The 18,432-nt window shown below is 37.3% G+C and overlaps 1 protein-coding gene across 4 annotated transcripts in view; it reads right to left on the bottom strand.

Moving 5' to 3' along the window:
* The window catches only part of CADM2 (cell adhesion molecule 2), a 537,220-nt gene that overhangs the window by 252,069 nt on the left and 266,719 nt on the right, over window positions 1-18,432 (bottom strand). For 3 of the 4 annotated variants that reach the window (XM_060770543.2, XM_060770540.2, XM_060770544.2), the window contains exon 2: window positions 10,833-10,859. The exons of the other annotated variant lie outside the window; for it this stretch is intronic. In XM_060770543.2, coding sequence (XP_060626526.1) covers window positions 10,833-10,859 — 27 coding nt within the window. The remainder of the gene's footprint in view (window positions 1-10,832; window positions 10,860-18,432) is intronic. 4 annotated transcript variants of the gene reach the window in all.

The raw sequence follows: 18,432 nt of genomic DNA on the forward strand, positions 1-18,432 counted from the left end.
TCCGTTCCATCTCAGATTCCACAACACCACCAAAGCTTGGAGCAAATTGCTAGTTCTGTCATACAGAAAAAATATCTCAGTTAGGAATTCTTCATATTCCATAAATCCCCATGGGAACATAAGGTTATCTATTAGGCCTGTTTGATCAAGAAAAAATTTGTTTCTAAATTCGATTCTTAATTGGGGTGTTTTTTTGTTTCGATATTAAAAATATTTACAAAACTTACCAAAAAAATGTTTTGTTATTTACGAATTTTCGTTATTATTTACAAAACATTTTAGAAAAAAATTTTTTCTTGATCAAACAGGCTAAGTGTGAATGTTGCAGTAATGGTCACCAATGGCTTTCTCCCACCCTGGACATTCCATAGTATTAGAGATGATATATAACTCACCATTTGCCTAGTTTCCAACAGACCTCTGAGGATGCCTGCCATAGATGTGGGCAAAATGTCAGGAGAGAATGCTTCTGGAACATGGTCATATACAGCCCTGAAAACTAAGTCACACAAGCCGGATGGCGCGCGGAGGCCGCTTGTGAGCGCGCGCGCGCCATCCAATGGGCTCCGGCTCCTGCGCCCCCCCTCCTCCTCCTCCTCCTCCCAGCTGGCGCGCGCGCGCTCACAAGCGGCCTCCGCGCGCCATCCGGCTCCGGTTCCTGCGCCCCCCCTCCTCCTCCTCCTGGGAGGAGGAGGAGGAGGAGGGGGGGCGCAGGAACCGGAGCCGGATGGCGCGCGGAGGCCGCTTGGATGGCGCGCGCGCTTACAAGCGGCCTCCGCGCGCCATCCGGCTCCGGTTCCTGCGCCCCCCCTCCTCCTCCTCCTGGGAGGAGGAGGAGGAGGAGGGGGGGCGCAGGAACCGGAGCCGGATGGCGCGCGGAGGCCGCTTGGATGGCGCGCGCGCTTACAAGCGGCCTCCGCGCGCCATCCGGCTCCGGTTCCTGCGCCCCCCCTCCTCCTCCTCCTCCTGGGAGGAGGAGGAGGAGGAGGGGGGGCGCAGGAACCGGAGCCGGATGGCGCGCAGAGGCCGCTTGTAAGCGCGCGCGCCATCCAAGCGGCCTCCGGCTTCTGCGCCCCCCTCCTCCTCCTCCTCCTCCTCCTCCCAGCTGCACTTCCTGCAACACAGCTGGGAGAAGGAGGAGGAGGAGGAGGGGGGCGGCCTCCGCGGCCTCCGCGCGGCCTCCGCGCGCCATCCGGCTTCCAGCACTGCAGCACCACTCAGCAGCAGCCTCCATGCCATTAACGAGCGGAGCTTCAGCTCGTAAAATACATGGGGCTGCTGCTTCGATATTTTTAAACCCTTCCGGGTTTAAAAATATGTTTTGATATCGCGTCGGATATTAAAAAAATAACGATTAAAAAACGAAAAACGAATTAACGAAACAAAACCGACAGGCCTATTATCTATCCCTTAGACCTTTACAAACCAAATTTTGCAAAGAAGTCATCTAAACCTGAGAGTAGGGTTGTTGCAAATTCAGATAGTCCTCCATCCAACAAGTTGCAAAGACCACATGCCATATGTATTAAAACAAAGATTACAGAGGCATCCCATAGCTATCATGACCGACAAAATGTCCAGAGCTGCTGCGGGCATAGATGCTGACGTCTCCTAACACCACTGGACTGTGGTTCTCCAGCATAACTTCTAAGCTTGAATCATCCAGATCTGCAAAGAAGATTGCCTGGCAATGGGATGTATAGTAAGCAAGCAGCATCCCTGTTCTATCTCTTCAGAGTAACACAAAATATATGCTATCTGGTCTGAAATTATGGTCTACCATCAAGTTATAACTGATTATTGTTCTATTACACTATGTAACAAAATTTGGTTTTTTTTCTGTTCCTGATTTGAAAATGTTATTCCTGTTTAACAGTGCAGTACTTACTTTGAAAGTAGTTTTTGTACTCCAGAAACCTTAGTTTTTGTGGCTACCACAAACTATGTTGAATTGTTGAGACTCAAGGAGATTATCATTGAAAAACTATAACAAAATGTGCTACAGGAATAAACTTTTTCCATGTTTTTATGATATATCCAATTAAGAAATGGCATTTATAACCCAGGAACAAAAGTCATGTTGCACAGTGTAATGGGTTAAACACAACTAATCCACTTATAAGGATAAGATAATGAATAAGTCCAACAGATAGGTAAATTGTGAAACTTAGACTGTTCAATTCACAGTAATCACAAAATTAAGCAATATGCAATAAGTTCTGTACAAAGCAATATGAAATAAGTTCTGTACAGTCTTTTAGTGATGTCGTTGTATGTTCATAAATCAGCCTCCCACGACCGGTTTCGGCCTTAGCTTCAGGCCTTCTTCGGGTGGTCTGTAATTTTACATACATAAATACATTTTACAATTGTATGGGTTGAACATAATGTAATAGAATGCATTTAGAAATACTTACAAAGTTCAGTCTTTTACATATGTTCTCATAAGAGATACTTAAGTTTTTTGTAATGGGATCTAGGTGAAAGGAACAAATTGTGGCTATTAACATTTAAAAATTACATATATCAAAATAAATATTTTCCCAATATATTTCACCAATTTACATACATAAATACATTTTACAATTGTATAGGTTGAACATAATGTAATAGAATGCATTTAGAAATACTCACAAAGTTCAGTCTTTTACATATGTTCTCATAAGAGATACTTAAGTTTTTTGCAATGGGATCTAGGTAAAAGGAACAAATTGTGGCTATTAACATTTAAAAATTACATATATCCAAATAAATGTTTTTCCAATATATTTCACCAATTAGGTGTATACTCCCAAGATACTCTGCTTCTGAGTTTGATTCTAATTGCGAGTATGAACAGGATCTGGGGGTTTCCTCTATTTAAAGAGGAAAATGAACATCAGATGTAGAGGAGACAGAGAAGTTGATTTAAGGTTCATTTAAAGTTATAGGTGTGGAAAATGTCAACACTAGATGGCGTTGTGAGTAATGTACTTCCCAGGGATGTGTAGTATACAAGGGATAATGCAAAAAATCTCAAGGTTATATATAGCAACTGTATGAATTATGTTCATTGAGACCATATGGGTGTTCCGTCCGTAATCTGAAGATCCAATATGTTTCCCTTTGTAGGAGTTTAGTGTTAAAGTCCATGTGTTTGGATTGTGTGACTACTTCTAATATGTGGTATTTAAAAGATTCAGGGTTGTGCCGTAGATCATCAAAATGTTTATACAGTATGGAATCTCTGGAATTAGTTCTAATTTTGCTCCGGTGTTCTATAATCCTAGACTTCACTTCTCGACGAGTTTGGCCAACGTACATCAGATTGCATTCACAAATAATCCCGTAAATAACCCCCTTGGTTGTGCATGTGGCAAAATGGGAGAATTTAATTATCAATGGTGGGTGTTGGTGTGTAAAGATTTTAGTCTCCACCAATTGGTTACACACTGAGCAATGATGGCACCGATAATTGCCAATTAGATTTGATTTCATGGTCCGAACATTATGTGTTAAATCTGAATGTACCAAAAAATCCCCAATGCTCTTGGTTCTTTTATATGCTATTAGTGGGGGTCTTTCACAGCCCGGGATGTCCCTTATTAAGTTCCAGTATTTTTTAATTGTTCTGATGGCTAAATTGGACATGTTAGTGAGAGTAAGTGGCCATATTAATCTTTCTACTCTAGGTCTAGTCTTGTTCTCTAGTAATTTAGACCTGGGAATGTTGGCTACTTTTAGATAAGATGATTGTGAGAGCCGTTCAGCAGTGGAACTCTCTGCCCCGGAGTGTGGTGGAGGCTCCTTCTTTGGAAGCTTTTAAACAGAGGCTGGATGGCCATCTGTCAGGGGTGATTTGAATGCAATATTCCTGCTTCTTGGCAGGGGGTTGGACTGGATGGCCCATGAGGTCTCTTCCAACTCTTTGATTCTATGATTCTATGATTCTATGATTGTATTATATGTTCAGGATATCCCCGGTTTCTAAACTGTCGTTTCGTTACCTCAATTTCGTGAGTGAAATCCTGTTGGGTCGAGGAATTACGTTTAATCCTGAGCATCTGTGAAAACGGTAGATTATTTTTTAATGCCCAATGATGGTAACTATTGTAGTGTAACAGAGAGTTTCTATCCGTGGTTTTACGGTGGTTTCTCACCCTCAATCGGTCGTTTTCTTTTATAATCATAACATCCAGGAAAACCAAGGATGTGGCACTGATGTTCCCTGTAAATTTGATATTGTGGTGTACTGTATTGATCCAGGATAATAATGTTTCTGCCTCATGATGTGAGTTTATAATAATGAAAATGTCATCAATAAATCTGCAATATTTGATTATGCTATCCGCTACAGGGTTATATGCACGATTCAAAATTATATTGTTTTCCAAATTATCCATAAATAAATTTGCTATTGAAGGTGCAACAGGGCTGCCCATGGCCACTCCTTGTATTTGGAAATAATATTTTTGGTCGAATTTAAAGAAATTTTTTTCGAGAATGATATCAAGTCAGTCCCAAGACATGCTAGAGAAATTCAACTCTGATGCGCAATTTAAAATTGATTTGGACACCCTCACAAATAAACTCGAGGAATTTTCCAAACAACTTAGATCCTTTAAACTAAAAAAGTTTGAAAGGGATGAAAATGATTACAAGAACAACAAAATTTACCAGTGGCTATACTCCAAACACTACCACTCTAGAAAACAAGTAAGGTTTAGTGAATTCACTTCTGAAGAAGACACAGGCTCTATGTCAGATAGTTCAGGACATAGTGTGGCCTCATACAGGAGGGACAACAGCCACACACCTAGACGTACGGGTCGTATCAGAAACAAACCTAATCGTTTTTTTCAAGAGGCTCCAAATGTGAAACGGAAAACTTAATAGTAAATTTATCCAACAGAGTTTTAACCCCTCAGGAAAAGCACGTTATTAATAAAGGGCTAACATTTGTTCCCAAACCCAAATATAATCCATTTAAGATGCGTATAGAATTAGCTAGGCTATTCCGTACCATCAGATTAAGACAGCATTTTGGGACCACAAAAAACATCACTACTTCTACCTTCAAACCTCGTAGTAACTTTTTTCCTAGCACAGACCATATAGGACTTAGGGTTTTTGAAAAAACTGTATGTGAGGAACTATGTCACACATTCACAAAAAACAAAGGGACACACAGTACAAACTTTTCTAACAGTGAGTGGAACACGCTTCGTAGTTTAGCCAATGACAAAAACCTCATTTGGAAGCCGGCTGACAAGGGTGGAGCCATAGTGTTAATGAACCATACTGATTATATGAATGAGATCCACAGACAATTATCAATAAGAGAACACTATCTTAATATAGAACGGGATCCCACACAACACATCCAATCTATTATAAAAACAGTGACAATGGAAGGACTGTCGCTTGGATATATATCAGAGGATGTATATAAGTATCTACACACTCCATGGCCCAGAACCCCTGTACTGTATATTCTGCCAAAAATACATAAGAACATCAGGCCAGTTCCGGGCCGTCCTATCATATCAGGATCAGGCTCCATTCTAGAACCACTAGCAAAATTTGTGGACCACCATTTACAACCCTTTGTAAAACAGACTTCATCTTATGTTAGGGACACTAAACACTTTATTAATATCATTGAACCCTTGGTGATTCCAACAGATGCTGTTCTGATGTCTATAGATGTAACTTCATTGTACACTAGCATTCCAATAGAAGAGGCACGCACTGTATGTGAGTCTACTCTGAACAGGAGATCAAACTGTCACCCTCCCACTTTCTTTTTGTTGGACCTCCTTGATATCATTCTCGAAAAAAATTTCTTTAAATTCGACCAAAAATATTATTTCCAAATACAAGGAGTGGCCATGGGCAGCCCTGTTGCACCTTCAATAGCAAATTTATTTATGGATAATTTGGAAAACAATATAATTTTGAATCGTGCATATAACCCTGTAGCGGATAGCATAATCAAATATTGCAGATTTATTGATGACATTTTCATTATTATAAACTCACATCATGAGGCAGAAACATTATTATCCTGGATCAATACAGTACACCACAATATCAAATTTACAGGGAACATCAGTGCCACATCCTTGGTTTTCCTGGATGTTATGATTATAAAAGAAAACGACCGATTGAGGGTGAGAAACCACCGTAAAACCACGGATAGAAACTCTCTGTTACACTACAATAGTTACCATCATTGGGCATTAAAAAATAATCTACCGTTTTCACAGATGCTCAGGATTAAACGTAATTCCTCGACCCAACAGGATTTCACTCACGAAATTGAGGTAACGAAACGACAGTTTAGAAACCGGGGATATCCTGAACATATAATACAATCATCTTATCTAAAAGTAGCCAACATTCCCAGGTCTAAATTACTAGAGAACAAGACTAGACCTAGAGTAGAAAGATTAATATGGCCACTTACTCTCACTAACATGTCCAATTTAGCCATCAGAACAATTAAAAAATACTGGAACTTAATAAGGGACATCCCGGGCTGTGAAAGACCCCCACTAATAGCATATAAAAGAACCAAGAGCATTGGGGATTTTTTGGTACATTCAGATTTAACACATAATGTTCGGACCATGAAATCAAATCTAATTGGCAATTATCGGTGCCATCATTGCTCAGTGTGTAACCAATTGGTGGAGACTAAAATCTTTACACACCAACACCCACCATTGATAATTAAATTCTCCCATTTTGCCACATGCACAACCAAGGGGGTTATTTACGGGATTATTTGTGAATGCAATCTGATGTACGTTGGCCAAACTCGTCGAGAAGTGAAGTCTAGGATTATAGAACACCGGAGCAAAATTAGAACTAATTCCAGAGATTCCATACTGTATAAACATTTTGATGATCTACGGCACAACCCTGAATCTTTTAAATACCACATATTAGAAGTAGTCACACAATCCAAACACATGGACTTTAACACTAAACTCCTACAAAGGGAAACATATTGGATCTTCAGATTACGGACGGAACACCCATATGGTCTCAATGAACATAATTCATACAGTTGCTATATATAACCTTGAGATTTTTTGCATTATCCCTTGTATACTACACATCCCTGGGAAGTACATTACTCACAACGCCATCTAGTGTTGACATTTTCCACACCTATAACTTTAAATGAACCTTAAATCAACTTCTCTGTCTCCTCTACATCTGATGTTCATTTTCCTCTTTAAATAGAGGAAACCCCCAGATCCTGTTCATACTCGCAATTAGAATCAAACTCAGAAGCAGAGTATCTTGGGAGTATACACCTAATTGGTGAAATATATTGGAAAAACATTTATTTGGATATATGTAATTTTTAAATGTTAATAGCCACAATTTGTTCCTTTTACCTAGATCCCATTGCAAAAAACTTAAGTATCTCTTATGAGAACATATGTAAAAGACTGAACTTTGTGAGTATTTCTAAATGCATTCTATTACATTATGTTCAACCTATACAATTGTAAAATGTATTTATGTATGTAAATTGGTGAAATATATTGGGAAAATATTTATTTTGATATATGTAATTTTTAAATGTTAATAGCCACAATTTGTTCCTTTCACCTAGATCCCATTACAAAAAACTTAAGTATCTCTTATGAGAACATATGTAAAAGACTGAACTTTGTAAGTATTTCTAAATGCATTCTATTACATTATGTTCAACCCATACAATTGTAAAATGTATTTATGTATGTAAAATTACAGACCACCCGAAGAAGGCCTGAAGCTAAGGCCGAAACCGGTCGTGGGAGGCTGATTTATGAACATACAACGACATCACTAAAAGACTGTACAGAACTTATTTCATATTGCTTTGTACAGAACTTATTGCATATTGCTTAATTTTGTGATTACTGTGAATTGAACAGTTTAAGTTTCACAATTTACCTATCTGTTGGACTTATTCATTATCTTATCCTTATAAGTGGATTAGTTGTGTTTAACCTGTCTACCAAGGAACCCATTCATATTGCACAGTGTAATGGACCACCCTGCCATATAACAGGTAGAATAAACTAGAATAACGCAGATGTTGAGGGATAGGAGAAGGACTGTTTCCTGTATCTCCATTTCCTCTCCACTTAGAGAGGCAGAGATATATGTTTATTGTTTATGTTTTATTTTAATTGCTTGTATTGTTGTGATTATTGCCTGTATTGTTATGTCTGGGCTCGGCCTCATGTAAGCCGCACCGAGTCCCTTGGGGAGATGGTAGCGGGGTACAAATCAAGTATTATTATTATTATTATTATTATTATTATTATTATTGTCCTTGGTAGGAGAAACACTGGGTGCTACTTGAGAATCAGCAGTCAGTCTTGCTGCTTCTGCATAGCACACCACCTGTCCAGCAAAGAGCATATCTGTGTGTGGTACCAACAGAGCTGAAATGTCAAAAGTCATCCTAATTCTTTCTACTCCTGACCCTGTTGCAAACACTCCCTAGCTGAATATGTAGGTTGCTTGCCTATGGCACATATGCCCATAGCTTCTGAAAATACCGGAGAGCTAACCAAGGTCCAAATTATAGGAAAGGTAACTTAAGCAACTTTGAATTAAGGCCACAACAATATAACTTGACCCATTGCCCAAAACCTAAGGATTTAAAAAATTACTTTCTGAACTATCAAGAACTTTATGATCTTGTGTTTCCTAATATATAAACTTAACATGTGGTATGCTTCATCCTATTTCCTTTACTTACATTCGTAACTAATTAAGTCTTGCAAATATTGCAATAAACAATGTTGAAATGTTAATGTACTGTCTCTATTCAGTTGGATTTATACTGCAAAGTTACTATTGGAAAAGTCCTGAGCCAATCAACCACTCCTGAAGTATGTCATGGTTTTACTTATTTTGTCTGTCTGGAATATCAATCTGACACATTTTAATAATTAATTCTAACATGGGGGCAAAAAGTACCCCAGAGATGAAAGAGACCCAGTAGGGTAAAACCGACAGTGTGATGTGAATAAAAAGCACAGCAGTTGAAATAAGCTTTTAAAGTCTAAAAGAGGTCAGTGGGGTACCACTGGGAACAAAGATGAGGTGCCTATGGCTTTATTATTATTACTTATAAAAATCAGCAGGAAGGTGGCACTAAGAGCAAAGTTTCTATCTTTATAAAAATTGATAGGCACAGTTGAAAGGAAAAATATCTAAATTGAAAATGAGTAAAATCACTCCATGTACCCTCAGATACACAATCTGCTAAATGGTGAATGGATACACGTTGAAATAATAATGATTATTAGAGGAACACATGAAGAGAAAGAATATCTACCAAATGAAAAGGTGTTAAACTTATAATACTCTCAGCAGCAATGCAAGAAGCACAATATAAGCCAATGGGAGTCTGTATAGATAAATAGATAGAACATATGGATGGTGATATGAAATTACAGAGTATATTTACCATCAATCATTGCTACTGTGAGCAAATGGGATTGTGCCTAGATGGCTTTTTCATGCAGAGAATGGAAAAAAATAATTCTAGTCTGCGAACTTTGTCAAAGAATTAGCTTTCTATTTCTATTAGTTATCGGTTTTGAATTACTTTGCAGTTTTACCAGGAAAATTATGGTTTTGTGTTTTTATGTTTTATTCTACCTCTTACTCAAGAAGATTAGGGTCATATTCTCTCTCCTACCTTTCCATTTTATCCCTCCAGTTTGGTCCAAAGTACCCAGAATATATTGTGACTAAGTAGAATTTTTTAAACATAGTTCTTGTTTTATATATTATTATAATGTTGTTTTTATGTTGTTTTATTGATATTATGCATTTTAATGTGTTACATTTTCAACTCTGTTGATTGGGCTTGGACCCATGTAAGTGACCCCAAGTCTCTTCGGGGAGATGGATGCGGAGTATAAAAATAAAGTTATTATTATTATTATTATTATTATTATTATTATATAAATAAAGTTAATGGTAATAATGGATCTGGTTCTGCCTAGCATTGGCATTTCTACCTGTTCTTGCCAACACAGTCACACTGTCTGTCTGTTATGCTATCATCCTTTCATGCCCAAAGACCTCCTTCTTTCTATCTTCATTCTTCTCTTCCCCTTCTTTCTTGCACATAGCATCAACCTGCTGCTGTTTTAGACTCCTAGGCAGATACATACATGGTATTGAAAAAATTTCACTACTACAAGTGCACTACATTTCTAGATTATTTCATATTATTCCTGGGAATTATTGAATTTGCTAAAGTTCATGAGTTTAAAAAAATGTAAAAAAAACCCAACTTTATTGGCTTTCATTTTCTTTCTATTATTGTGCACTGTATTATTTTTATCCAGAAGCTAAACATATTTATTTATTTTGGATTTGTTTTTGTTTTTTTAAATCAGCATTCAATGAACAGTACAGCTCTGTCTGATTGGTATTTTTTTTTAAAAAAAAAAACCTGAATAGCTCTGAAATTCCATGATAATACAAATAAGATAGATGCCATGAACTAAGGCTCTGCTTTGCAATCTAATTATACTAACCTAGCAGATATGTCTTACAAACAGAAGATTTTATATTTGAAGATGAGATTTCTCATTCTGCAATTCACAGAATTCATTTCAGGGGCAAAGTACAGTAAAAACGATATAGCTTAATTTGAAAAAAAATAAAGAAAAATACCATGTATTGAGTTCTGCAGCCAAAGCATGCAAATGCTATGAATATATGCAAATTTATCTACTCTGTATAATTAACTGCAATCAAAGCGGGATGTGTACTGCAAAGCCATGCAGTGTAAATCAAGAAGGAAAGAAGAAACTCACCTTTAGTTTTGCTCTTTGTAGCAGCCACTGGGACCAAAGATTGCAAGAGGAGAAGAGAACAGATATAAGTTAGTCAGAAGCTCTGACTGAGAATATAGAGAAAGTTTCACTATTGATTCAAGGCTGACAAAAGCCATCTCCAACTATATGACCTATTTAAAATAGTTGATATGATTTTCATGACCTACAATCTGACAAGACTGACACCTTAAGTTCAATTGCTTGTAGATGTTAAAGTTGCTTGAAAATAAATGAAAGCTGGTGACAGATACCATTTGCCATTATCATATAGCCAAGAGAATTTATAGTTTTTAATAATATGTAGAATACCTACAGAATAAGTATAATTGAATCAATGGCAGTCACTAGCTTCTTTTAGAACAACCTATCTTCTCCCTTTGAATTATTTTAAAAAGCAACATACTCCTACTATTTACACAAATTCATATGCATTGCACATTTTCAGCTTCAGAGATGAATGGGGTATATACAACAAAACCTGCATCCACTTGTTATAGATAGAAATGCGAGAAATAAATAATTTCATTCTTTAAACAGACTTGAACAAGTCTTTTAAATTACAAAAGAAAAAAAATAATAATATCCAACTCTGTCAATCATATTCCTAGTTAAAGACAACCAATCAGACTTCTGATATGACCTAATGTCAATAAAGCACAATATGAATTTCCGGTAAGACCTCTAGAAGCTTGAAAAGAGTAAAAATTTGTGGAAGAGTGGGTGAGACACACAAATCCATCAAAAAAGACATGTTATGTTTTCCATGTTTTCTAAAACAAGCAATACTTTGGTCTAGTGCTACATACCCTCCAACATTTCACAGATGAAAACCATTACACATGTGGTAATAGCTGCTTCCAGACAGCAATTTATTGTGGAAGAAAGCAAGTTAAAGTAACCTGTTTTTGTCCCATGTTGCTGTCCGACCCGCACCCAAAAGTGCTCCAGAGAGTTATAGGGGTAGCACGATAAGTTTTTATGTCAGTCCCTATATGGTCCATACTCCACTGGACCTGGGTCTTTCCAGAAGACCCGGGTCTATCAAATTAATTCAGGACTAAGCAGGTTTTCACTATGAAAGTGTGAATAGGTTTTGAATCTTAAATATCTACTTTAAAGTCCATACTAAAACCTGCAGTGGATTTATCACCCTACTACGGACCACTGCTTCTGTTCCTATTTCAAGGAAGAGCTTTAACGGCTATTTAATAGCAGCTACTGTTTGACCTTGTACCACTAGGGCCCCTTCTACACTGTCCTTATATCCCAGGATCTGATCCCTGGTTATCTGCTTTGAACTGGATTATATGAGTCTCCACTGCTATATAATCTGGGATAAGCAGATAATCTGGGATCAGATCCTGGGGTATAAGGACAGTTTAGAAGAGTACAAGGCTACAGATTTCTGCTATGCATCCATCAAGTACAATCAAATTTGATTCCATATAAGAAAATAACAAGTCAAAGGCTTGCAACAGCAATTTGATTTCTTTTAAAGAATCAAATCTTTATCTAATTTTAACATTCATTCATTTCCATCTCACAGTACTTGGGTCTCAAAGGACCTATTTCATACTGTTTATTTCATATGTCTGCTACTGTATCTTACCTATTAAGTTCTATATACAGTAACACCAGAGAAAGCATTGAATGCAAGGATATTGCTTTACTTCCTTGGCTGTAATAACATTTGTACAATCTAAACTGCAACTGAGTAAAGGATTTTGATTTTGGGAACTAGTTAATACGATATTTTAAAAAGACTTGGAAGTACATGGCAGAATCAATCATAGCACAAACAAAATGAACATAATACTTTGTAAAGGCTTGTTAAGACATTAAACATGAAAATAAGTGAAGAATGGGCATATAAACAATACATGTCTACTATTACTGGAAGTAGGCCAGTTTACAAGGATCATTAGTCACATTATAATTCTATGCATATTCACTCTAAATGAACATTAATGTCATTTGTGCCATATAAACGTCATGTTCAGTACTTGCAAATGTTTCAATTGCTGGGACAGTGGATGCACAATTCAACTGTCAAAGTTCACAGAGCAATCTAATTAGATGGAAATGATAATTAAAATATGTTTTTTTCCATGAAACTTATTGATTTTCATCAGTGTTCCACAATATGGCATGTAAAGAAGGTAATTTGTCTATTACAATGTAGAAACTTTATTCTACCATTTAAAGTATCCCAACTAAACTATAATCCATACCTAGTATTAGCTATCAAGTCTTGCCTTACTTAAGTATTTTCCCATGTTAAAAATGTATCTTGATAGATGAAGCATAAAATAGGTCTGTAAGTGGTTATAACAGGTTTTTGCAATAAATGGAGTTATTGCTTATTAATGATAGGTATAAAGCATCTGGGCTCTGGGTATACCCAAATGCCTTCTTCACATTGAGTTCATGTCCCACACAATTAATCAAAGTTGCACCCTTGTCAATGGAATTGAGGACAAATTTAAAGCAATTTGTATAACAATATTACCATTTTCAATAAAATAATCTGGAATCTCTAAAAATACATAACTGATAAGTTGGAATTATTGTGATTTCAATTAATATTGCTAATTTGTCTCAATGATTTCAATACATTTACTATTCTAAGTAGGACTCTGTAATAAAGGACTAACGACCGTTCAGCCGTTGGCAGGGGGGAAAACCTCTCTATCCCACCACTGCCTCCAATGTAAAGAGAGATTAAAGGACCGAGATGTCCCTTAACACACCTGTGTGACTGAGATTTTTGGTGAGGGAACAACTAAAGATATTAGAGACCCATGATTCTGGTAAACTTTCGCCGCCACCATCTCAATTGTGTTGTTTGAGGAAACAAAGGTGTGAATGTGTTTTAGATAATAGGTGCCCAAGCTTCTGGTTCTTCTTTATTAGCTCCTTTACTTGTTGACTGGACTGTAGAGAGGTTTTTAGGCTGACTTGGTTTTCACTGAATGCGACAGACTGAGGCAGACACCAGTTAAAGATAAACTAGGAACAGGTTTATTAAACTTTAAGAATATGTCAACTCATAAAATGAGTGGTACACCTGCGTAATTCAGTTACTGAGGCTTAGGCTTATTAGACAGATAGTTTCTACTGAAGATGTAGCTTTTGCTTGATGTGAGTTCCCTTCTCCACACTGTTCAACTCTTTGAAACAGTATGTCCCTGAGATCAGCCCCCCTGACTGTCTCACAGAGTAATCAGACTTTTTCTAATCTACTCTTCAGGGCAATAAGCTTTCTAGTACTTTTAATTAATACAAGTGGACAAGACTTCTTCACTGACCCTACAAGTACAGTAATATTAAAGCCCTTGTCCCTTCCTTATTCCCCAACTGCTTGGCTCACTCAAAAGCTTCCTTCTCCCTGTCTAAATCCTGCTCTGCTAAAATCCTACTTCTCTCTCTGCTGTTAAAACCCTTCTCTCTCTGATGTTAAATCCCTTCTCTCTGCTTGTCAGAAGTGACAGGCTTTTTCACTCACACCCAACTCCTCCCCTTTGGTGCTTAAACCAGGAGTCAGCAGACTCCTTCCCTGCTTACTTGCCTCTCCTTGCCTCTCCCAAGATGTCAGCTCTTCGAAGCTTCCCTATCAAGATGGAGACTCAGCCCACTGACTCTTAGGCTTCGGCCTAGCCAGCAAAGGTTAGAAGTTATTACAGACTCCAATACCATTTATTGTACTTACTATAGTATGCATATATTCTGCATACCCTTCATGTGATATGTCATCATTTTTACCACAATGGACAAAACCTGTGTTGTTTATTGATGGAGGTTTATGAGTCATTGGCCACTTATTTGTGGCAAGTTTTTGAAAATGACAATAGATGGGACAAATAGGGCAGCAGCCCCTGCAAAACATTTTGTAGCTCCTCCACAGGCTGAGAAAAACTGCTCAATAGAAATATTCAAGGCCTAATAAAAGGTTTAGGAGTGGATACCAAGATTGTCTATGCCATGTTACAAAATGTATTTCAAAGTACTTATTGATTGTTATTCGGCATGGGAGGAAAGTGCTGCTCAAGAAACAAATTCAAAAACAACAGTATTGGATACTGTTAATTTCTCCCAATCCACTGAGAAGAAACTGTCCTGCTAATCGACTCTCTTAGCATTTGTTTTGCCATTTTTCTTTCTAAATTCGCACTGGATGGCTCTCTGTTGTTTAGAGAAATTGAGGGAAAGGGGCTAGCAGAAACTGACAAATGGACAAATTGTGAAGAGCAGGTAAGCTAATTTAAATTAACATACATCAATAAGGCAAGTACCTGTGTGGTGGAGCAGAAAAGAAAGCTAAACGCATTATATAAAAGGTCCAACATTTCATCTCCATAGCCTAGAACAAATATATGCTGCTTCTCTCAAATTTTAAGAGGTCCCACAGGTTCCCCATTGCCCCATCTTTTAGTCATTTGGTGGTTTGTCAGTCCTTTTACCAGTCATGAGACATAGGTGCAGCAGGAATGTGGTGAATCTGGCAGTTCCCAGTGGAGGGTGTGGGGAACCCATCATCCCATGCCTCACATCACATGACTAACCCCAGGCTCATCCCATGGGAGGAAGTATCCACTATACACCGCTGTGGGAGCATACACTGGTTCCCTTTCCCTTTTACCATGGAACTGCTGCCAGAAGTAGCTGTGCATCATGGGATGGGAGTCATGGGCTCCATGGCAAAAGGAAAGAGGAACCAGCCACAAAATTCAGCCCCATCTGATGAGGTCATAAGGTTTCTAATTTGCTTTATTTGTAGTAGCAAACTGAAGAAATTAACCATATGTGACCCATATACTTGGCCATAGAAATGGTGCACCTGGCTTTCTGGGGTGGGGAGGAGGGCACCATTTGCTGATATAAATAACAATTACAACAGCTTTCAGTTTTTAGCTGTTTATAAATTGCTTTACATTATGGTCTATTTTTTTTCTGTGACAAAGTATCTTCACACACAATTCCATCCTATCTTCTCCCTGTCCTTTGCATGTTCATGTCCCATGTTGGCCCATTTCTCTGTTCATTCCCTTGTTTAAGTGATGAGATGTGAAGCCTACAATCTTTATGCCACTTGGTTTACTTTACGTTGGTCCCATTGCCAAATCTGCTGGTCCTATTTGTAATTCACAATCAGTTCTTAGCTTGCCTTCTAACTCATTTAGCTTTTTTCTTAAAAGTTGCACATTCTGGAAAAGAATGGAGTAGACAGAGTTGCCTGTGTCAAGAATACAAAAGTCCTTCAATGCACATGAAAAGAACATGGAGTTTCAGTGCCTGTCACAGGATTTCATGTTTTGGAAAATATTTGCCAAAATATTTTGAAGTCTGCTTCAGGAGTCATGTTATTATAACACTGACTTCATTCTTCAAAAGAAAATAATTTATGGCTGTGTAGTCTAAACACTCATTATGAAATTTAAACCTCAGAATCCCTGTATACATTTTATTTCCTTAAATCCTGTAGAATATATGCAGTAGAGGACTGAATCAACTCTCACACAGCACAACAGCAGCTATTCATTCATTGAAGGGTGGAGAGAAACTCTGAAGACTTGCTTAAAAATGCAGATGAATGAATTAGTGTTGACAGTTCTAACTTGTTTCTTGGCAACTCTGACAGGATGTAGCATTTCCCTATTCTTCTAACCATAAAAATGATTTGAAGTAAACTAAACCACTCAAAAACATTAAAACCCATTAGAAGGGAACACACAAAGCAAATATTAATAGGTGCGATTTAACTTAGCTTATTATTTTAGACATATAGTTCTAAAATGGCATTCTGCGACTTGTGAGAGCTGACTCTCTCATCTCTGTCGTATGCATATACATTAGAGAGAGAGAAAGAGAGAGAGATCAGGAGAGAATTAGAGAAGAAACTTGTATGCCAGAGCGACACCAAAAAGACTGCTACTTGTAGCAATACACAGCTGTGAACATATGTTCTTTGGTATTTAACCAGATGCACAGTTTCTATCTTGGGGTAATACATTAAATTATACCAACATGCTTGCCATAACCATGTTTTCAATTGGGAGTGTATATTAATATACCATATTGCTTCTTTTATAGGAAACAAGAAAAAACAAAGGGTGGAATAAACTGAACTGCTAAGCATTTTTTAATGAAATGCATTTGTGCAAATGGTTTCCAGTTAACAAAAGCCTTAGAGCTGGAACAAGGAAGATACAACATAAACAGCATTGGGCAATACAGACATGCAAGTCCTGCATAACCTTCTCAAAAGCTCATCTGCTACCCTCCTATGCAACAAAAGCTAAATAATTCATGAGATTGCAGATGCTAATCCAAATAGCCCATTCTATTTTAACGTGTTGTTGTGTAGATATGTGATCAAAAGCTGTCATCAGTCATGAGTGTGACATCTGCACTTAACCTTTTTTAAAAAAAAACCAGACACAATATATTCATATGAATTTGTTTATTAAAATGATAGAGAATATTCCAAGCAAAGCACCGCTAAAAGATCTGTTGCACAATTAATATTTAGTCAAATTAAAGGGTGAATGGGAAAGCAAAAGGGCTGGTTCTCAGAACAGTAATTTGACACGCAGTAAATTAGAATCCCTCTGTGACAATAGATGCAAGAAGTGTTATGAAAATTTTATACAGCAATTTAATAATACACTTGAGGAGTAGCCTGGTATTCAATTTGATTTAAAATATGCATAATTTAAAATACTATTTAACATTCCAGAACTACTTTTGTTTACACATAACATAAATTACCCAAACTGTGAGCAAAAGGACCAGTGCGGTTTGGTGAATTAAGGTATCCAATTTGGAACTGAGAGGCCAGTTTCAACACTGCCTTTGGCCAGAATAGTTGAGACATTGAGCCAGTTACTCTCTCTCAGCCTTAATTAAATTAAATCATGAACATTCAGATAAAATGGGACAAATCTTATGCTATTCTAACTCCTTGGAGCAAGTGAAAATAAAATGCTATTGTAATAGTAACTAATCAACTGTATAGTCATTTTCAACACCTCAACTGATGTTGGTACAAGTAGATTTCAATAAATTGAGAAGCTAAAACAGTGAGAAGCTAAAACAAATATAAATATACATTCATTTTGTTCCGATAATCAAAAAGTGAAAATTGTATAAATAACTATGAAACTGATGGGAAAACACCTCAAAGCTCTAGCTGGTTTGGCAAAAGGTGCCGTTGAAAAACTGAGAAAATTGAAGAGGAGAAATCTCAGATTCCAGTACTGATCTGAATAATCAAAACTACCCAATGTCTTTGTGACTTTGTGCACCAGGTGTTGAATTAGTGAGAATCTATTTAATATTTCTGGATGTCTTTAACTTTGTTATGAACACCTTCTTATGCAAATAATAATTCTATGCCAAGTCATGAAGGTGAAAACAGTACTGTTGCCAGAGAAATTAAGACAAATTGAAAGCAAATGTGCACACTGTAAACGAATACAGTGGGGGATAACCCATGGAAAAGAAGCTAACACATGGCTGAAAATGTGAATGTTAATGAAATAAGTCAAGGAATAAAGGATGTGTAATATATATAACAGGA

This window comes from Anolis sagrei, chromosome 3 (assembly GCF_037176765.1).
Source record: "Anolis sagrei isolate rAnoSag1 chromosome 3, rAnoSag1.mat, whole genome shotgun sequence".
Taxonomy (NCBI): Eukaryota; Metazoa; Chordata; class Lepidosauria; order Squamata; family Dactyloidae; genus Anolis; species Anolis sagrei.